Below are 23,310 nucleotides of genomic sequence, written 5' to 3' on the forward strand. Positions count from 1 at the left end.
CTGGACACAGTGGTAGAGTCTTCTTCTCACCCAGATAAAATCTCTTCAAAGCCTCCAATCTCTAGACCCTGATCTGGGCATTACAAAACCCAGAAAAAAACAAAAAAAAATTAGTTTTCTCCACACAGAAAAACTTTTCTGGAGCCCCTCACTTGTGTGTTATCTTGAATCCCACTACTACAGTGGCAGGGCAAAAGATCAATTCAGGTGGCAGGCAGTAAAACATAGTAGATTAACATGCCGAGGTCAGTTCGTGTGGAAGGCAGAAACTTGGTCGATATTGCGTTCATGTGGCAAGCAGTGGCATTGTCAATAAACAGGCCAGGGCTTGTTCAGGCAGCAGACAGAGGCATGGTCAGTAAACAGGTAAGGTCAGTTCAGGTGGCAGGCAGAGGCGTAGTCATGCAGATAAATAGCAGGTAGCAGACACTGGAGAAATACCTTCACTTCTACTTCACTAATAGTGTTGTGATGTATGGTAGATCTGGAAGCACTCCTATACAGACATATATGCACTCCTGGCTGGGAGGGACATTGGATACAACAGTATCGGGTGTCACGGCAAATTATATTACTGGTGCATACACAACATTTTTGGGGGTGTTTGCAGCCTGTTTGGGTAGGAGGGAGGATATCGGAGAAATGTCTTCTATTAGGTCTGCTCACTGAATCAGAGCAAATTTGTTCAGAGGCATGGCCTTCCGGATAGAGAAGGGCTGCACCAAGGTCCTCTTGGTCAACCAGGGGTCTTTGTGTGCACTTACAAAAGATGACATAGGAATTGTGCAGAGATAACTGAAATAAGTACAGTATACCCCCGCAAATTCGCAGTTCAGTATTCATGGCCTCAGTCGTTCACAGATTTTTCTCACTTACCACATGGTAGCTATCGTGAGTGTTTTGCTGAGTGAAAACAATAGCCCTAAGATGCCGCCCAAACGCTTTGCACCTCCTAAGGCTTCTGGCAACGAACCTAGGCACCAGAAGAAGTTTAAAACACTTCAGGAGAATGCTGAACTACTGGATTTGCTACGTGAGCAAAAAAGTTATGCCGCAGTAGTGCTCCATTATGGCATCAACGAAAGCACCATAAGCTACATAAAGAAGAACGAGGCAGCGATCAGGAGCACTGTAGCAGTCAGTTTCTGTGATAGTGCCAAAAAGGTAACAACTGTAATAAATAAGAATATTGTGAGGATGGAATCTGCCTTGGCATTGTGGATCACTGGCTGCAGGAAGAAAAACATCCCCTTGGATAGTAACATCATCCATGAGAAAGCACGGAAATTGTACTAGCAGTTCGCTACAGGAGACAATGCAGAAGAACTGCAACCAGAACCATCAGCAGCACCGGAGCCTGAAGATTTTCAAGCCAGTAAGGGATGGTTTGATCGTTTTCAGAAATGATTCAATATTAAAAGTATTTTTCTACATGGTGAGGAAGCATCTGCTGACAGAAGCCACGCAGAAGTACCCCGAGACCTTCAGGCACATCATAGTGGAGAAGGGATACAAGCCTGTGCAAGTTTTCAGCATGGATGAGACTGGCTGTTCTGGAAGGAGATGCCGCCCAGAACTTACATCATGAAGGATGAAGCTAAAGCTCCAGGATTTAAGGCACAAAAGGAGAGAGTGACGCTCATTATGTGTGGCAGTGCTGCTGGTTACATGATGAAACCAGGCCTCATCTACAAGTCAGCGAAACCTAGAGCCCTCAAAAACAAAAATAAAAACCTGCTGCCTGTCTGCTGGATGCACAACCCTAAGGCCTGGATTACCAAAGTCCTAGCTTCAGACTGGTTTCACCAGTGCTTCATTCCTCAAGCTAAGGAATACCTCCCTGACTTAGGCATGGACGTCAAGGTGTTGCGCATTATGGATAATGCTGGCGGCCACCCTTTGGATCTGTATTACGAGGGAGTCCAGATTGAATTCCTCCCTGCCACACCACCTCCCTCATCCAACCTATGGACGAAGGCATGATCCATGCCTTTAAGGCTCTTATAGCTGCAATTCTCTCCAAAACCTTGAGGATGCAATGTACAATTTGCCTTAAAGGGTTACTGGCGTAACTTGCCTTTCAGTCATCCAAACTGCTCTTAAGCAGATAAAAAAGGAAACCCTCAACGCATGCTGGAAGAAGCTGTGGCCAGAGTGTATCCATGACTACAAGGGCTTCTCACCTGAAGAAGTTCAGCACAAAGTTGTCGACAAGGCTATGAGACTGGAAAAATACTTGGTTTTGAAGGTTTTGAAGACATCACTGAAGATGAGGTCAACAACCTCATCGATGTCCACTCTGAACCCCTGACGGATGAGGATTTGTTGGAGTTAACGAAGTCTGCCAGTGAAGAGGGGAGTGAAGTGACAGATCTAGAGCAAGAGGAGGAGGAGCAGGGCCTAACATTGGAGTGTCTGTCCCAGATTATGAAAACAGTGAAGCATTTGCAAGGTATGATTGAAGCATGGGATCCCCATATGGTTTGGGCTCTCAAAGTTAATAATGGCATTGATGCTGCCATTCAGACATATAAAATCATCCTCACCACCATGAAGAAACGACAGCAACTTCCCATTACAATGTTCCTCAAACCTATCAAGAAAAGTCAACCCAAAACCCCACAAGAAGACCTGGGAGAATATACGACTCCTCCTGAACCACCTGAAGAAGAGGCACCACCCGAGGAGCTGTAAATCCCCTGCTTTCATTGTACAGTATTCATTATTGGCGAGTACCCATACATTTACTTATTTTTTTTACCACATCCAAACTTCAAGTTTTTCCAAAATTCGTGGGTGTTGTTGGAGTGAATTTCGGGGGAATACTGTATATTGATTCATTTTTATACCAATGATGGCTAAGTAGGGCTGTAGAATTTCATTGTTCAAATCCAACCCCTCTCCACATACCCCCAGAAACTGGTTATGGTTGTGTATGCACTTGGGTTTTTGGATGGTACCTTGTCTTCCTTGAAGTTCCACTGAGGTGTCATTGTGGATGGAGGAAAGGACATAGTCATCTCTGTGGGAAGCCCTTTGCTTGAGATACAGATGGCGGAATAGTGGGAGGCTTGTGTAAAAAAAATTATCCATGTACAGATGGTACCCCTTCTTGAATAGTGGTTCTACAAGGTGACAAACAATTTTTCCACTAGTCCCCATATAGGTAGGTCATCCAGTGGGCTCTAGCTGACTGTCCTTTCCCTCATAAGTTTGAAATTTATGCGTGTATCCAGTGGCCCTGTCACATAGTTTTCTAACTTCACCCCATATTTGGCCTGTTTACTGAGGATGTACAGTTTAATGGCCAGGCTTCTGGTGAAATGGATGAGGGACTCATTGACATAAATGTTTGTCTGGAGTAAGCATTTCGAAAATTTACTGGACAAAAATTGATGAGTGGCTGAAAACAGCTTGTTTTAAGCAGGCTGATTTCAAGGAAGGCATAGGGAATTATTGAAGGATAAAAACCTAATGATCATCTCATAGCATGTTCTGGGCATATTAGAATAGACTGGCATGTGATATATGGGGTGGGTGGACCAGTAGGAGTGGACTTCATTTTTTTGTCAGTCCCAAATTCAAAGTAAGTCCAAGCAAAACTATAAAAGAGGAGATTGTATAAATGGACTGTTTTGGTGTAAGAATATACACATATCTACTATACTGTAAGGTAAAATACTACCTAGGAAGTCAGTTTCTATGTATTAAAATTACTGAGTAGAAAGCAGTATCCTTAGCCTGAACATATATTTCTGTTTAGGCCCTTATTGGCTTTCCAACTTTTGCCATTTATATTGTGAACCAAGCCTCTAGGGGTTTCCCTGGTTTTCCAACCTGTGTGGTCTTTGCACCCCCATATCTGACCCCTGGAGTGTCTCTCTCCCCCCACCTTGGATTCAGAGGAGGCTTTCCCCTATGCGATTGAAGGGGCCACTGCTGTCTGGTGCATAATGGTCTTTTTTGTAAGTGTTAAACTCTTTAACAATTTTACAATGTTTAATTGTGTTTGCTGTTTATAATTTTCATTTTGTCTAAGTATATGTATCTCTTTTAGATATATAATTAGCCCCTGAGGAAGCGACTGTCGTCACGAAACATGTCAGGCATTCTCTGCAGTCTTTGAATGTTCCTTGCCCCTCCCCTCCACACCACAGGATTGTTTTAGTGGTAACTTCTACGCTGTATCACTGGTTGGCATCCTTTTGAATATATGGTGGGCTTTGGGACATTCATTGCGGGTACACTGTACAACAATATTTTATCCAAAATTGTCTATATGTGATTTGATGTTAAAGGAACATTGATCTTACTTTTCTGCATATATAGTCTCTGGGCCTATAAAGGCCACCCTGCACCCTGCTACCACCCCTGGACACCCTGCACCCAGCTACTACCTCTGGACACCCAGCCAACGGGCACCCAGCTACCTGCACCCGGCACCTAGGGGCTGCCTCAGACCACCCAGCACCCTGCATCAGCCAACACCCAGCCTCGGACCAGGGACCTCTCCAGGCCACCCAGCGAATTGAGACGTCGCCGCACCCCTGCCACCCGCACCGAGAGGGTAAGCCCCCACCGCCACCGAGAGGGTCAGCCTCCGCTACCAGCTGCCTCCCTGCTCTCCTCCGGGTACCACACGACCGGGCACCTACCACCGCACAGCCCCGAGCCCTGTCCAGTTCGGCAGAGTCAAGCGTGCCACGCGGCCTACAGCACCCACTGACACCAGGCCCTACCGCTCCCACAGACGCTGGGCCCCTAGCATCCCTCAGTTGCTGGCCCGCAACATCCGCATGCACTGGCTTACTTTGCCCACGGACGCCGAGCCCTTCTTCACCTACCAACGCCTAGCCCACTCCACCTCCAGACGTCCGTCCACACCACCTCCTGATGACAACCCTTCAACACCTCCTGACGCTGGGCCCTTCAGCACCTTCAGCGCCTCCCGACGCCGAGCCCTCAGCACCCGACGCCTGGCCTCAACATCTCCAGTCACCGAGCCACCAACATCACCAGACGCCGTGCCTACCAACACCCCCAGACATCGCACCCTACGACCCCTCCGCTCGCCGAACCACTGTACCCACTGAAGACGTGCCACAGCACCCACAGACGCCAGCATACTGCATCCACAGACTGCAACCAGCCAGCTGCTGACCCAGCTGCCCTCCACTCTCCCCCTCCCCCTACAGAAGGACTCAAATGGACTCCTCCATGGCGATACAGGCTCTCCACATCACCATGCCCTGACCTGTACCCCTTCACCTCCCCCGACCTGACCAGCACCCCGCTCACTCCAACATGCCACCTGCATTCCTCCTCCTCGTATTCCTCTCCTCCATCCCAAAAATCACCTCCCTCTACCCGCCTACCCCCCCAAATCAGTTCTACATTGCCCCTTCACTTCTCCCCTTTCCCCACTACGGTACTCACCACCTCCTCCTGCTACTCCACTCCCCCGTCGACCCACGTGCCACCACTATCAGACCCACACGCTCCTGCACTTCCCGTTCCCATGCCACCTTCCTCGCCCACCTCCTTCTCCTATCCGCTGCGGACATCTCCCTGAACCCTGGCCCCTCACCACCTCACCCCCCCCCCCAGGGACCCCCCTGCTCCCACCAGACGCCGCAACCCCCTCAACCTCATCCCTGTACCCCTCCTCCCCGCATCCATCCCCCCTCTCTCGGTTGCACTCCTGAACGCCCGCTCGGTTTGTAACAAGCTTACCGCCATCCATGACCTCTTTATCTCCCACTCCCTCAACCTCCTAGCGGTCACCGAAACCTGGGTACAGGCAACTGACTCTACTTCCCCTGGACCCATGGAGGTCTCATCTGGACCCATTCACCCAGACCGAGCGGTCGCAGAGGTGGTGGCGTTGGCTTGCTCCTATCACCGCTGAGCACCTTCCAGGTCCTCCCTAACCCCCCCTCTCTATCCTTCTCCTCCTTCGAGGCTCACTGCATCCGGCTCTTCTCCCCCACCCCCCTAAGGATCTACAGGCCTCCCGGATCCATACCCCGCTTCCTGGATGACTTCGCCGCCTGACTTCCCTTCTTCCTCTCCTCTGAGCTACCGACCATCATCCTTGGGGACTTCAATATCCCCATCAACGACAACAACCTGGCTACTTCCCAACTCCTCCACCTAACCTCCTCCTTCGCGCTCACACACCTCCTCCCTCCACGCCGCCAAGCAGGCCTACTTCGTAAACCTGATCAACACCCTCTCCACCTGCCCTCGCCGACTCTTCTCCACCTTCAATTCCCTGCTCGCTCCCCCCCCCCTCCTCCATTCAGTATCTCACTCACCACCCACGAGATCGCCACCTATTTTCACAACAAGATTGACGCAATCCGGAAGGACATAGTCAACTCGCAATCTACCTCCCCACCTAGCCTCCCCCCCATCACCCCCTCATCTCTCCCCTCCTCTGACCTCGCAACCGCACTGCGGCCCACCACACCCAAGGCCCCTCTTAACATAACCCCCCGAGCACTGTACTCCTTCAGCCCTGCTACCACCGAGGAAGTCACCAGGGTCTTCTCAGAAGCCCACCTCACTACGTGCCCCCTGGACCCTATCCCCTCTCATCTCCTCCGGTCACCCCCCTCCTCCCTCATCCGCTCCCTCACCCACATCTTCAATCTCTCCCTCTCTACTGGTGCATTCCCCTCCCCCCTAAAGCATGCACACATTACCCCCATACTCAAAAAGCCCTCCCTGGACCCCACAGACCCAAACAACCTCAGACCCATCTCCCTGCTGCCACTTACTTCCAAGCTCCTTGAGCTCTTAGTCTACGATTGCCTGAGCGCCCAACTAACTGACAACAACCGCCTTGACCCACTACAGTCCGGCTTCTGTCCCCAACACTCCACCGAAACCGCCCTCCTCAAAATCACTAACGACCTACTAACCGCCAAAGGCGACTACTCTGTCCTCCTTCTCCTGGACCTCTCTGCGGCCTTCGACACAGTTGACCACCCCCTCCTCCTTAATAAACTACTCTCCCTTGGCATCAGAGACACCGCTCTCTCCTGGTTCTCCTCCTATCTATCCCAACGCTCCTTCAGCATTTCCTACAACGGTGCCACCTCCCCTCCCCCTCTCTGTTGGGGTCCCCCAAGGCTCTGTCCTTGGACCCCTTCTCTTCTCCATCTACATCTCCTCCCTTGGCAAACTCATACACTCCCACGGCTTTAACTATCACCTCTACACTGATGACACTCAAATTTACCTCTCCACCCCTCACCTCACCCCCTCAGTCTCCGCCCGCATCACTCACCTCCTAAATGACATCTCAGACTGGATGTCGCTCCATTTCCTCAAGCTTAACCTCTCTAAAACCGAGCTCCTCGTCTTTCCCACTGCCCACCCCCACCTCCCCTATCCATCACTACCAACAACACCACCATCAATCCTGCCCAGCAAGCCAAAGTCCTTGGCGTCACTTTGGACTCAAACCTTTCCTTCCAACCTCATGTCAAATCACTTACAAACACATGCAGGCTCCACCTCCGCAACATCGCCAAGATACGCTCCTTCCTTACCCCAGACACCACTAAGCTACTCGTGCACTCCCCGATTGTCTCGCGCCTTGACTACTGCAACTGCCTTCTCACCGGCCTGCCCCAGCGTGGGCTCTCCCCGCTTCAGACCATCCTGAACTCAGCGGCTAGACTCATCCACCTCCCCACCCGCTCCACCTCTGCCACCCCCCTCTGCCTATCCCTCCACTGGCTCCCGTTGCCCAACGCATCAAATTCAAACTGCTAACTCTGACCTACAAAGCCATTCACAACACTGCCCCTAACTACCTCACCAACCTGATTCCCAAGTACCACCCTACCCGTACCCTTCGCTCCTCACAGGACCTCCTTCTGTCTTGCTCCCTGGTCTCCTCCTCCCACGCACGACTGCAAGACTTCTCCAGGTCCTCCCCCATCCTCTGGAACTCACTACCCCAATCCATCAGATTGTCGCCTTCCCTCCTCACCTTCAGGAGCTCCCTGAAAACCCACCTCTTCAGGGAAGCCTACCCCACCCTTACCTAACAGCCATCCTCCTTCATTCCTCCTACCACTCCATCCCCCACAGCCACTTCCTCCTGTACCACTACCCCCTCCCTCCTAGATTGTAAGCTCGAAAGAGTAGGGCCCTCTAACTCCTTGTGTGCTGTTTGTTGTTGTTGTACTGTTTCATGTATTGGCCCCCCCTCTATTGTACAGCGCTGAGCAAACCCTTTATAAACTCAATGTAATAATAATAATAATTTATACAATCTCTCCTCTTTTATAAATAGTACATACCAGGACGTGGCACTGTTGTATCTATTGGGTGTGACCTGTATCACCCGAGGGTTACTCCATATCCTTTCATCAAGAAAAACTTTAAATTCTTCAATGGTTTATAAACTGGTCTCTTTCGGTATCATATACTGGTAGATGGGACTGTTAAATCGAGGCTTGGATCCACTTGCTGTGTGGGTCTGGCCATTTTACATGGATCTGGATTCACTTCCTGTGTAGATCTGGCCATTCTATATGGATATTGGCCATTGCAAATTTCTCTTCTTGTTTTCACCCTGAGATTTGGTTTGCAAACTGGTCTCTTCCGGTATTACATACTAGTAGATGGAACAGTCGAATCGAGGCTTGGATTCACTTCCTGTGTTACCCACTTCTGGTGATCAGTTTGGGCTGCTTATGCTCCAAATCAAGGTTTGGTTAGATACTATTTAAGCGCGATGGCAGAGGGAGGCTCCGTAGCTCCTAGAAGACGTCTTTTGATGACAAGATGTGTCGGGCGGAGCCTCCCTCTGGAAGCGGTCTTTTTGAATGCTTTTAATTGTTCTACAGCTTGTAAGTAGGATTTTACTTGCACAAATAAAGGAGTTTGATACGTATTACACTATGAGAGGCATGTCTTTTCTTTCATGACATTATTTGGCACCGTTTTTCGAGTTCACATTTGGGTCTGGAGGTTTGGAAGATCCCTGTTTCGGGAAATGGCATGGAGAACCTGCTAATATCTTACATTGCAATGCTGGTTGGGACCCCCTATAATTAAGGAGTCTCCATTTCTGGTAAGCCTCCATTTAATTATTTGGTGGTGGCACACATCTTGGTTGGGAGTCTGTATCCTTATATGGACTTTATTATATGTTTACATGGACAATATGTCACTGTTTTGTTGATTTGATCACATTCCACAGTTTTTCCTATGTATACATATGTTTAATGAAATTTGCACAGTATTATGTATTTATTTATTTTTTTGTTTTGATTGCCTTTCATAGGTATGACAGTCTTCATAGTGCATATGCATGTTGTATGAAGTTTGTTGTTTCACATAGCGCAATATTTATTTAATTAGATATGAGATATAAAAGCACTTCTGATAGTATAGACCCTTTGTGGTAGATGTGACACCCTGCTACTAGTACCTGGACTATCATCTGGGTGTACCGCGCTGCTAGTATTCACCAGTAGCAAGCTGGTGGTTTCCTGCTCCTCCTCAGATCATTCTCTTTGTTGGGAACCTCTCCTCCTCAGAATCCGTTACTGAGCCACTGGTCTCAACTGGATCATATCCAGAATCTGAATCTGACAGTAAGAAATGCTACTCTCATCTATCATGCTCAATATCTGGAATGCCTCCTCGCTGGTGTACACTTTTAGACATGGCATTCAGATGTTGATACTTCACTGCTGATACTTTGACAGATGTTGATGTGCCCTGGTGACACTACGAAAGATGTTGGTGCACTGGGACACTGTGACAGATGTTGATCCCGCACTAAGGACACTGACAGATGTTGGTGTATTGGGACACTGTGACAGATATTGATCTCACACTAAGGACATTAACAGATGTTGGTGTACTGGAACACTGGGATATGTTGATCATTGACTAGGGACACTATAACAGTTGGTGGTGGTACACTGGGACACTGACAGCAGCGCATACTAGCACATAACAACATTAACCTGTAAGAGGCTTTTTTTTTTTTTTTTAAACAATAGTTTTTAGTACCGCTTTAACTGATACATTTGCAGGAGAGCTTATTTTGCTTTGTGGATTTAATATCGCTTTTAAAAATTTTTGCAACAGCTTATTTATAAACACCTTTATGTACCACCCATACATCCTCATGTACACCAGTCAGCCTTAACATTATGACCACCCATCTAATGAGTAGGTCCCCTTTTTGCCTCCAAAGCAGACCTGACCTGTCCAAGCATTGGACTGCAAAGTAACATCCACATGAATGAGAAGACCCAAGGTTTCCCAGCAGAACATTGCACAAAGCATCACACTGCTTCTGCTGGCTTGCTTTCTCCCCATATCGCATCCTAGTGTCATCTCTTCTCCAGGTAAGCGATGCACATGCACCCAGCCATCCATATCATGTAAAAGAATAAGTGATTCATCAGATCAAGTCAATCGTGTATTGTTCCTGTGGTCCAGTTCTGATGCTCACATGCCCATTGCAGACACTTTTTGGCTGTGGAGATGGATCAGCATGGGCACCTGACCAGTCTGTGGCTATGCAGCGCCCATACACAACAAACTGTGATGCACTGTGTGTTCTGACACTTTTCTATTGAAACCTGCATTAACGTTTTCAGCAATTTCAGTAGCTTGTCTATTGGATTGCATCAGCCTTCACTCCCCATGTGCGTCAGGGATCCATGGCTGCACATGAACCTGTTGCTGGTTTACCGGTTTTCCTTTTGTGGACCACTTTTGGTAGGTCCTGACTGGGTGGGATACATATAAGCACTTTAGTACTGCTGAAAGACAGCTACAGCGCGGCTCTCGAGTTCTGGGAAGGTATCTATAGATGTCTTCCCATTACATACCTCCCACACCCCCTGGACACAGCTGATCACAGATCGCAATAAAGGGACAATCACAGTGGCCCTATACCAAGTGATTAGCTGTGTTCAATCACAGATGATCACATGTAAACAGACTTGCTGGTTTTCAGCAGTCTTTTCCTCACAATCTGTGTCTGTGTGAGGACAGGACAGCTGATATTCAGAAAGGCTATCAGTACTTTGTTTACACTGATAATCGGGGCACTAATCGTCAGTGCACTGATTATCAGTGCAGCCTCATCAGTTCCTATCAGTGCAGCCTCATCAGTTCCTGTCAGTGCAGCCTCATCAGTGCCCATCAGTGCAGCCTCATCAGAGCCTATCAGTGCTCGTCAGTGCAGCCTCATCAGTGCCCATCAGTGTAGCTTCATCAGTGCATATCAGTGAAGAAGAAAAATTACTGATTTGCAAGATGTTATAAAAGAAACAAGGAAAAACATTTTTTTCAGTCTTGTTTTGTTTGTTTAGCAAAAAAAAAAAAACCAGTGGTGATTAAATAAAGCCAAAAAAGAAAGCTCTATCTGTCTCAAAAAATGATAAACTTTCATATAGGTACAGTGTTGCATGAGCACACAATCGTCATTCAGATTGCAACAGCACTGACAGGGGGTGAAAGTGACCGGTGTTAAAGCGGGTAATGACAATTTTGGAGCCCATGTTTGAGCATTTGGAGATATGTAAATTGGAAATATGTGTTTATATGACACGGAACTTATATATGGGGATTTATCGATGATACATAAGTATTGTATGTCTATGTACATGCTGTTTTTAAGTGGTTTATATCAAGTTTTTCCATTGTGTTATAAAAAACATTACTTTAAGAGTCTTTATATATACAATATTTTTCTTACCTTTTCTTGTTCTTCTCTCTCTTTAGAGTTATATACTTGTCCAGACATCTAGAACAGTGACAGACAAACAAAGCTCTGGATATCTTAGTAGTGGTCAAGATCCCATCATCGAGTCCCTGCCCCACCTTCCTAATAGAAACGACAACGAGATTTTAGAAGCCACCAATATGATTCTGGAGTTGCTGACAGGAGAGGTGAGTGGTGCCAGAAATTTTGGGAGATTATTCAGTAACTTAATTGATGTGTCTGGATGGTGACTGTATTATTGTGTGTCAGGTTCCTATCAGGTATCAGGATATCGCTGTCCATTTTTCCATGAAAGAGTGGGAGTATTTACAAGGATATAAGGATCTCTACAGGGATGACCTCATGGAGAATCAGCAGCCTCTCATAACACTGGGTAAGTGTTACAAGATATGTTGATTGAATGCAATTTCTTCTGTATTTTGTACCGCTCTAACAGTAATAGAAGGGGTCGCTGCCATGTACATTGACATGTGACCTGAAGTCATCATACTAAAACAATGGAGTATATAGAAAGTCATTTTAAGATCTTTTCAGATTACCAGATTTTACAAACCACTATCACTACAGGTAAAATCTGAAATTGTGGATCTTGATTCCAGTAAAACCCAGGAACTGAAAAGTCTGAATGCGTTTAGGCACGTTTAGAAGCGTCAAGAGTTTTTTCTGCCCAAACTCTGCTGCTGCTGAATGCACTGGGAGATGTTTTTTTTTTTCTTTCGTACCCCTAAACTCTCCTGCCACTAAATACTGCTAAAAGTCTATGTATGCATGGACACATGCAAACATTCAGGGGAGTTTAGAGGCAGGAAGCAGCTGCAAAAACATTCTGTGTGCATGAGGCCTAAAGCCAGCCATAGATGGAGCCTATTACCGCAGATTACAGGAAAGAAAATTAATTTCCCTATCAACACAGTCAGTGTAGATGGTGGAATCCCTCCTGCGGAGCCATTTCAACCTCAGTCAAGGGGCAAAGGGTGGCTGCACCTCTTCTGATCTGTGGCAACAGTCTTTGCACTGATTAAGGTTGTGAGTACACTTATAGAGGACCCCCTCAGCCCCTTGGTGAAAGTAAGACAGATGGGAATTTGGATACTGGGGCTGGCCACACTGTGCGCAGGGCTACAATAAAGTTGTCCAGGCTACTGTCTCAAAACATTACATTTGAGTCCTTGGACCTCAGCCTACATACCTCAGAGTCTCCCCTTATCTGCTTGGGTACTCCCCATTCCACCTTTTTAACTAGAGAGCTTTAATGGCAGATCTGATGGGGAAAGTCTTTGCTCTCATCAGTATGCAGGAGGGGATAAGCCCTACTGAGTCATTGTCCAAATTGTCTATCATGGCTGCATTGCTTCCCGATGGAAGAACTCCTGTCCGGAAGATGGGCAGTTGCCCTCCATCTCCCAAACTGAATGAAACGGTTATGGTTTTGGTGAACAAGGTGCGTTCCTATTTGAAGCTAGAATCCTTGCCCCCCGCTAGACCTAGGGTGTTCCTGAGGACATCCTATAGTGACAAAATGCATAAGCATAAGCTTCTCATGTTGACACTATCACACATGCCACCAGTAAGGTAGAGGTGAAACACATAGAACAGAGAATCCAGATGCTGACGTCATCATGCATGCCGCATGTAATGTATTTGGAGGTTTTATGCAAAGCAGTGTTTTTCATGTTTTTTGAGATGTTTTAAAAAGCCTACCTTGAAGGTGGCTGAAGTCCTTTCTAAATTCTGTATCGAGACTGTACCATACTAGGCTTTGAGGCTCACCCTTCTTGATTCAAATCTAATGGGGATGGATGATTTGTCACATATAGGAGTCTCACTTGTGATGTTGGAATTCACCGCAAGTTACCTGGCAGAATCTACACATATGGGATATTGTAGTTAATTCAGAATACAGTGGTGGAGGATTTATGAGTATATGTTCTATTTATGTAGACTTGGACACAGCCCAAGCCTGAGTATTCCTCCCCTGGAAATGAATGCTGATCTCATGTTGGATCCTTTGCTCCAAACAGCTTGCAGTTTGATTTAGCATGAAGATACTGGGTTTCATGGTGGCTTAATTGAGGGCAGTGAAGTGATCTCTGCACCTTAATGTACTCACTCTGTGGGACAAGCACATGTCAGTCCCTAGACATGCACATGGGTCTCTCTCCCAAGACCAGGATATTTCAGTCCAGGTGGCTGACCAGTCCTGCATTGGAGGCAGAGAAGTCATTCCTTCCATTGACCTGGACAGTTTTCACAATGGATGCCAGCTTGTCGAAAGCGGGAAGAGATAGAAAAGGTTTAAGAGACGTGGTTGTCAAAGTATTCCAGACTTACCTTCTTCCTCCTATGTCCACTTTAGCTTCCACCCTGTCTGTGCCCTGCTGCCTCACCTTAATGGTTAGGACTCCTTCTTTCCTTGTTACGACTGGCCATAGATGATTTGGGGTTTTTTTTTTATCAGAGGGCTGATAAAAAAAAATTATTGGGTTCCCTCATCCACAAAAGTAAGGTAGATGGAGGAATCCTCCCTGCTGTTCTATTGTATTCTGACAGAAGGGACTTCTTTGCTGTCAGAATACACTGATCAGTGCTGAAGTTACTAATTGAATGAAAATTTTCCAGCATTTCCATTAAATTTAAGTTAGTCATTAGATCAGCTTCTGTTGAGTGGCAAGAGCCATAGATGGATCAAAATGTAACCAGTCCCTGCTGAACTGGCCAAATTTTGATCCATCTACAGCCAGTTAAAGTGATTTTAAAACCTTACATGTACCTAGTAAAGTGACTGGCCTCAGGTGATACACAGAGGTGAAACAACATAAGTTGTACCTGTCTATCTGGAGTCTTCTCTTTTCTACATCCATTCAAAGTGCTGAAATTATAAAGCTGGTAGAACTATCTTAAAAAGAGGGTGGACAGCTGAAGTTACACTCTGCAGAGCTCTATGAGGAGAGCTATGAGAGCTGATTGGAGTGAAAGACACACACCCCTTCACATAGGAACAGAGCTGAGGCTGTCAATCTGGTGGAGCTCCCTCCTCTGTCACCATATTTCTCTTGGTGTTGACAAAACTTTGCAAAAGTGATTCATTCTGATAGCAGAGGTATGAAGCAGCAGACAGAAATGACACTTAGTGCTCTTAATTGAGACAAGTACACACTATAGAGGGATATTTTTTGTACATTTTTAATGTCTGCTGTTTACAACCACCTAATGACTCATTCAGTCAGTGCCTCATGTGCTTTTCAGCATCAGGTGCCTGTTTCTTAAATTATGCAAGGCCACCACCTGGTCTTTTGCTCGCATGTATGTGACGTTTTATCAAATGGATGTCCAGGCCTCTGCTGATGCCAGCTTCAGCAGTAAAGTGTTTCAAGCTGCTCTTTGAGTTGGGAATCTGATTCCTTTGTTTTGGTCTTGTTGGCATTGTTTGCTGTTTTGCCCACCGCTCAGTTTTATTACTGGGCTTATGGTGAAGACTTAAAGTGACACTAAACTTACTTTTTGTTTTACATAAATTGTCTTAAATTATCGAGTATACCTCAGCTGTTACAGTAGTTTTCAGGCTTCTTTATTATCTTATGCACACTCCTGATCCTCCGATGATGCACTTCCCTGATATTAGTGTGGAGCAAGCAGTGCCAATTATTTCTGATCACATGCTCTGCTCTATGCGTACTACAATTCCCATAGTGCTGAATGCGCCTACAGATAAATGTATTCCATCTTGTGCAGCCACAAGGGGGGCATGGAAAACAAACGTAGCCACTCTAGAATGGAAAGTCTGAGAATAGCAGAAAAAGCTTGTATCTGAGAGATAAAACAAAGGAAGAGAGCTATAGACAGTACATTCTACTTATATTGAAAGGTATTGTGAGTTTTAGTGTCTATTTAAAGGATAGCATAGCACAACATCAGTCACATCAAAGATTTGTATGTGTTCAGTCACATCAAAGATTTGTATGTTTGTGAATTAGCCAAACAGATGTCTCAGCAATTTGCCAATACAGGCATAGCTTAGTTTACGAATCCCTCGGTTAACGTCATTTTCGGTTTACGAATTAAAATCTATTGAAAATAATGGCTCGGTTTCTGAATTTTTGTTCGCAATACAAACAGATTAATTGGTTTTCAATCATTTACAAATTTTTTTAATCATGTCCCTGTACAGTATTTATGCCTTTAAAGTGCACTTTATAAAGAGTTTTGAACAGATAAGACTTTTTTGCCTTTTTTCGGACTTCCGGAATGGACTAATCGGTTTTCAATGCCTTTACAAATTAATTTTTTATCATGTCCCTGTACAGTATTTATGCCTTTTAAAGTGCACTTCATAAAGAATTTTGAACAGATAGACTTCTTTTGACTTTTATTCTGACCTCCGGAACGGAATAATTGTTTTTCAATGCATTCCTATGGGAAACCGCATTTCAGTTCATGAATTTTTCGGAATATGAAAAGTCCCGCAGAACGCGTTAAATTCATAAACCGGGGTACGCCTGTATAGTACATTCAGAAAACCATGTCAAAAAAGACTTTGCAGGAAGTAATGTACCCCCATTGCTGACATCTCCATCGTTAAATATAATATATCCTGTGTAGTTGTTGGGCTCCGCACTACCTTGTCATCAATTTGTAATCTGTTTCCTGCAACCTACTAGAAATAGAGGATCTGTGTGTGAAGTATAGTATATATTCACGTGGTTCTGAAGGAAATGTTTGGTCTAGGTCTTGTTCCCAGCATAAATAGGGGGAGCAGGGAGTCCTCGGGAAGAGTTGTGGAATATGATATTGACAGAGTGTCCCTAAGAGGAGCTGAATCTCAGCAGATAGATTCCAATGTGTAATGTGTAAGGGATTTTCATTTTGTGGTTTCAGAGTGGCCAGGAAGTGTCGGTTTGTATCGCTTGCCAGCACAGAATTTCGATTGCAGACTCTCCTGGGAGAGAAAGTGCTGCAATCTAAAATGTTTTGGTTTGGAAACTGTTTAAACCATTTGTTGTGTTGACTCGAAGGGAGGGAAGGTTGACCATCACTGGTGTCATTAAGGAAAGGCCTGTGGTTTGAGAAGAGAGACCATTTACTGTGGCCATCACCCTTAGTGTGGAACCAGTCAGAGGGTAGTTGTTAATGGTAGCTGGGATATTCATGTGTAGCCATGGTAAGACAGAAAGGAGAATTGGTGACTTTCTGATCAAGATTCACTTACCCTTTAAGTCAGGTGGATGATCATGCCTCGTCTGATGCCATCTTAGAGCGTAAGGTCCTTCAGGTGTCTCTTTGACCTGCAGGCAGTCCCCAGTTTCCTGTTTTTAGTGGACCTTTTAACATTTGTTTGCTGTTGTTCACTTCACAGTCAGTTTGCTTTTAGTCATCCCGTTGGTTATGACCTTCTGTGTCCCACAGTGGACTCAAATAAGATTTTTATACTTACCATAAAATCCTTTTTGGAGTCCTTTAAGGGACACAGGTCCCACCCCCCTCTGTGTTTATTGTCATGCTCTTGTTGCTGTTTGCTTTAAAACCAGATGAAGGAAATTAATTAATCATATTTATGATTCGGCACTTATATTGATGGCAAGCTTGCAAAATATTTGTTTTTTATGAATAATCATAATTAATTTTAATATGTGTGAATGGTCTTTCACAAATGGTAGTATTACAATTCTTCAGTTATAGCTGAGACTGAAAAATATGAGTTAGTTAAGCTGAGACTAGCTAAACCAGTTGATAGCTGAGTATTCTATATTAAGGCACAGCTGGTTAGAAGTCTCTGGTAAATGTCAAGGGTATTAGAAGTGTACATAATGTATTTTAATAGTATCTGTGTATTTAGTATGATTTATAAGTTGCTAATATTGATACATATATAGATTAGTGATTATACATTGATATGTTGTAAAGATACATTCTTAAGTTATATTATCATTTAAATATGATAGTTGAGGTTACATCATCAACATATGTACCTGTCCATCAAAAACATCATATATCTAGCGTACCCTCCCTTCTATGAAATTGCTTTGCTAAGCAGTACTGATTTCCATACAAGGCCTCTATGACGTGTACTTGCCTCATAAAAGACCATGAGACAACGGACACAAGGACATTCATACACAAACAGATACAGGCTAACACTGACACTCTAACACACACACACACATGGATGTTCATAAGAACTTTCTGAGATGCTGGAACAGGTGCTACAAGACAAGAAATAGTCATTAACGTCACTTCCGTCTTCTTACTCGGACTCAGCTGTGTTGTACAAGACAAGATCACATGAAGGACAGAACAGCACATGGCCGGACAGCCATGACAATAATGGTGACTTTTCTTTAAACTTCTGCTTGATATTTCTAGTTTTATCTACATGGAACTGTTCATGATACACTTTACATTGTTATTTTAAGCCATTGTGTGATAAAATAAAATCACACTTTATTTTTTATTTCAACAGCTCTTTCATTCATAATTGCCTCAAGACACTAAAGAAGTATTATATGTTTTTAAAATCCAACACCAATGCATGCTGGTCGTAGGAGAGGTTATCCCTACATTTTTTTTGCTTACCCAGTGTTCATTCATCCTGTAGGCAGTAGTATAACTGGACTTCCTGTGCCTCCCAATGGTCTCCAAGAAAAGGATTTTACAGGGAGTACAAAAACCCTATTTTTCTGTGCGTGGAGTAAGGAATGGTTAGAACCCTTTTCAGGTCATCTTACTACCTGGGGCTTGAGATGATTTTCCTGATGGCAATATTTTAACACATACAAAGTAATGATAAATGTGCGAAAGTCTTAAAGGTAATAATCAAAAAGGTGCAATGTGATAATCGTGGTTCACTAGATGGCTGTTGAGTTATTGTGACTTCCGTGGCTTGTGAAGAATGAGTATACAATGCACTAACCAGATAGCACAAAGTTATGTGCTTTGGAGTAAATAAGACCTACTCCAAGGTGCTCTGGAAGCGGGAACTCTGCAGACAGGTGAAGTGGTCAGGTGGAGTTGAGTCACCAGATGTCATCAGACCAGGGCAGATTTCCTCATTCCAGTATAATGTATATTCATCAGATTAGATGCATCTTGTAGTACCAATTTCAGCCACCGGGGGACTGATACACTTAAGTGTGAGTCGCCTACTATGGTGCACCTTGAAGGAAGGGGGGCTCAGAGTATCCCAAAAAATGAGCCCAGAAGAGAGAAAAAGCTCCAATAGTGTAGTATTTATTAAATATGGGGAGTAACAATCAAAAAACACAGTAAAAAACGGACACTTACATCCATGAATAAAGCAGAGTATGGCAAGTCAGTAATCCATTAACAGGGGGGTCTCACTGACGTGTTTCGTGTAATAACACATTTTCAAAAGTATTTCTAATGTTGTGTGTGGTTTTCATTCTGGCAAGTCCATTCATTCAAAAATCAAATGTTAAAAGCAAACTCAGTGTTTGAGTACTGTATTTTCTAATGACATTTGTCAAGCTGTTGAATGTACAGAGAATGCCTGTGAATGGAAGGCTTAAAGGAGAAGTTCACCTTTTGGACAAAAATAATAAATGCACATTTTTTTGCAGGCAAAAAAAGTGCATATATTACTTTTGTCCAAAGGAGCCTGTAAAGCATTGCACCAGCGATCAGTAAATCACTGATGCCACGCAGGTCTCCTGCAGACCTGTCAGAATATCTGCTTGCTGTATGGGATGTACGGTCAAGCTGATATTCTGACAGGAATCTTCAACGAACTACCACAGCGCCACGGTAGTTCATTTCAAACTACAAGCAGACAGCAGCTAAGGATGCTGGGACTTGTAGGCACCCATTCACAGAACTCTGTGAACTAGTGACGCATCCGTGTGGGCTGAGCCATGCTATTTTCAAATCTGATAGTATGGGGAGACTTCTCGTACTCTCTGTCAGAGGGAGGGGGCAGCGAGTGAAGCTGTGGCTATGGGAACATGTTACATGTTCCACCCTAAAAACTGGTGGGACAAGTAACCTATTCCAAAGGTGAACTTATCCTTAAAGAAGAAGTTCACATTATATCAAATAATAAATAAACATTATTTGCAGGTAAACAAATTTGATTTTACTTTTTTTTGTTTTGGGAGCCTATAAAGGATTGCACCAGCAATGAGCAGATCACTGGTGCCATGCAGGACTCCTGCAGATCTCGTACCTTGTATGGGCAAGCAGATAAACTCTGACAGGATGAATCAATGAACTACCAGAGTGCTCCACAGCACCTTGGTAGTTCATTGAGAACCCCAAGCCAACAGCTGTAAAGGCTCTTGGGACTTCTAGTTTCCTATTCACAGAGTACTGTACAGTTGGGCGGAGCCCTGCACGGCCAGGTTTTTTTTTTTAATTGTGACAGCTAGCAGGGGGAGAAGATCTCCTGCTAGCTGTCGCAAGGGGGGGGGGGCTGAATATGGGTGTAACATCATTACATAGTTATAGTCAGTCTGGCGGAAAAAAAAAACAAAAGTCCATCAAGTTCAACCATAAAAAAAGAAAGAGTTATAATCCTGCACCCACTGTTGATCCAGCGGAAGGCAAAAAACCCAGCAAAGCATGATCTAATTTGCTCCTGCAGGGGAAAAAATTCCTTCCTGATCCCCCGTAGACGTTACGAAAGGTGATCATATCCTTTAAAGTGAACTTTGCTCATGTAGTTTTTATCAAGCAGTTAGCCTCTCCAGTTGACACTGAGATCCTTTGTATAAGCTGGAGGTATCACTGCAGCTTACACTGAGCAAAAAGCAGAAAAACTCAACAAAGAAATGGGAAATAAAGTGCATTTTCTTTTCAATAGTGTTTATTTGTTTTTTCCATATGAAAGAAGTTACAAACCAGTACAGAAAAATGTACATCCATTTCCACCCCCCTCCCCCATATAAACTGCAGCCCTATCAGGCTGAAACAAACAATGCAGAAAATACAATATTTCAAAACAATTATCTGTTGATGGTGACCAAAGGGGTCCCATAGGGACCTGTAGATGGAGGACCTGCAGCAATAAGATAACAGAAAAAACTAAATCTAATGTAAAACTGTTTAATCAAGTCTAGTGTCTTAGACCATCAGGACCTGTATAAGGGGGCAATCACCCTCAAATGTTCGACTGGCCATAAGGTGGTGCTTGGTTAACTGTGTCCAAAACCAGAGAAGGGACTTGGGGGAAAAAAAAGGAGAAATGAAATAGAGAGAGAGAGGAGTGAGAATAGAGATTGGGGAAAAGAAAAGAAAAAGGGAAGAAGTAAAGGACGCTTGGTGGAGAAGGATCCGGCTAGCAGTCGGGTGCGGGGATTAAGACGATTACTATTTATCAATATCCCATGTCGATATAAAGTGCATTTTCAAATTCAATTACACACAATGCAAGTCCATACTAAGGGCCTTCCTCATTTGCTTTGTAACCTTCAATGCAGGTTTTGTTTTTTACAAATCACAGAAAGATGGCACAGCTGCACCTAACCTCATTTTGTGGATGTTCACTTCTGATTTCTATACAGAGTTATTTTAGAACCAACAGACCATTCATAATTGACACAGAGAATTTATAATGTCATTTCTTGTTCTTTTTCCTAAAAGGGGATCTACTTGCCTATAAGTCTGATGGATATTCCTTTCCTTCTCGTCATTTAGAAGATAGAAGCAAAAACATATTTGTTGTGAATTCCACCCAGAGCAGAACAGCCAGTGTAGGTGAAAGGGGATCTGTAAAGAATGGGGAAAAAAACATTTCCAGTCACGAAGAAAGTGTCCAGGCTGCCGATTCGAACAAAGCAGAAAATTGCAACACAGAAGAAAACTTTATCTGCTCCGAATGTGGGTGCTATTTTTCCAGTAAGAGGAAACTAGACATCCATCACCAGCTTCATACTCAGAAAAAGATTTATTCTTGCACAGAGTGTGATAAAATCTTCCGAACAAAACACCAGTTTGAGATTCACCAGAGCAGTCACACAGGAGTCAAACTTTTCAGCTGCTCTCAGTGCCACAAATGGTTTTCCACCAAGGGTACCCTAGCTGTTCACCAGCAACGCTACTGCCTAGAGGCATGTTATTACAGATGCCCGACATGCAAAGAAGACTTTGAAACCAAGCAAGAATTGGAGGACCACATAAAGAGCCATCATAAATTCCAAAGCCAGGCCACCTGTACCGAATGTGGAAAGCAGTTCCTCTACAAAGGAAATCTTAAAGCTCATTATCGAGTTCACACTGGAGAGAAACCATTTGTCTGTCTAGAATGTGGAAAAACGTTTGCATACAAGTCCCACCTTGTTTCCCACCAGCGTTATCACACAGGAGAGGTGCTAACATGCCGTTTTTGCGAGATGTTTTTTGTGGACAGGGCACGTCTTGTAGAACATGAGCGTGTTCATACTGGAGAAAAGCCGTTTACATGTTCGGAGTGCGGGAAGGGTTTCGGCAGAAAATATCACCTCGTAATGCATCAACGGTTGCACACAGAGGTTCGGCCCTTCGGGTGTGCTGCTTGCGGGATGTTTTTTAGAAGTAAAACAGAAGTTAGAAGACATTTGAAGAAGAGGAAATGCAAAAAACAAAAAGCCTTAAATAGTTTAAGTTAAATGTAAGGTTGTTTAGATTATGTTAAAGAGATTTGAACAAAACATTTCAGTCCCATAGGAACATTTTGTAAGATGTATGTTGAAACAAGGTTTTTAAACTTGTGATGATTAAATACTTTTTTATTATTATGCTTTCAACTTTTATTGTAGTACTGCTTGATTTTAGATATTTGCTGAATATATACATTATATCTCAAATGAATACCATTGTAAAGTGATCTGCCACCAGTCTGCAGGTGTGCATAGAGAGAGGGAAAAAAAAAACATCTAGTCTGGGGGATGATGGGTTATTGTAGGAAGCGATGTGCATATTTAACCTAATATAGTGTGGCATGCATGTTTATGCATTGGACTTTCCACATCCTGTGTTCTTTTTAAATTCTATATTAAAAGCAAAGCTATTTTTATTTTCAACAAAAAAGGTTAATGTATATATTATGGAGACAGGACACTGAGAGGTAAATGCACATGCTCTGCAGACTGAATACTAAGGGGTTAATAGATATATCACTACTTCTGCAGCTGGTGCCGTCTCCAGCGCACTGCACCTTGAAGGGGTAGCTGTAGCTCCTGTGCGCATGCGCGGGAGGGACGTCATCGCGCCTCAACCAGTTTCCAAACAGCTGGAGCCTGCGAACCCGGAAGGAAGACTGGGTGAAGATGGAAGCCCTGTCAGCGGTGTCAAAGGACTTTTTTTAGGGCTCATGTACACTGCAGCTGCTAAACTGACGTTTAGGATCTGTTCAGCGTTTTTTTCAGCAGACCCTGTACTCTCCCTAATGTTTTCCTATGTGTCCATGTACACATAGTCGTTTACAGGCACTTGAGTTTACAGTCATTTTTTTTAAACACACCAAACTTGCGTTCAGGAGTAGATTTTACTGGCATTTCAAATGCGTGTAAATGCGGTTAGCTGCATTTAGAAGCGTTTGCGTTTAGAGC

General features: G+C 44.3%; 1 protein-coding gene across 3 annotated transcripts in view; it reads left to right on the forward strand.

Moving 5' to 3' along the window:
• Positions 1-22,497, forward strand: part of LOC149457482 (uncharacterized) — a 67,289-nt gene extending 44,792 nt beyond the window's left edge. For all 3 annotated transcript variants that reach the window (XM_089683707.1, XM_089683708.1, XM_089683709.1), the window contains 3 exons: positions 11,773-11,940; positions 12,023-12,146; positions 21,365-22,497. In XM_089683707.1, coding sequence (XP_089539833.1) covers positions 11,773-11,940; positions 12,023-12,146; positions 21,365-22,368 — 1,296 coding nt within the window. In that variant the 3' untranslated portion in view covers positions 22,369-22,497. The remainder of the gene's footprint in view (positions 1-11,772; positions 11,941-12,022; positions 12,147-21,364) is intronic.
• The last annotated feature ends 813 nt before the right edge of the window (positions 22,498-23,310 follow it).

This window comes from Staurois parvus, unplaced genomic scaffold (assembly GCF_062004578.1).
Source record: "Staurois parvus isolate SC_StPar_1 unplaced genomic scaffold, SC_StPar_1.0 ptg000320l, whole genome shotgun sequence".
Lineage (NCBI taxonomy): Eukaryota > Metazoa > Chordata > Amphibia > Anura > Ranidae > Staurois > Staurois parvus.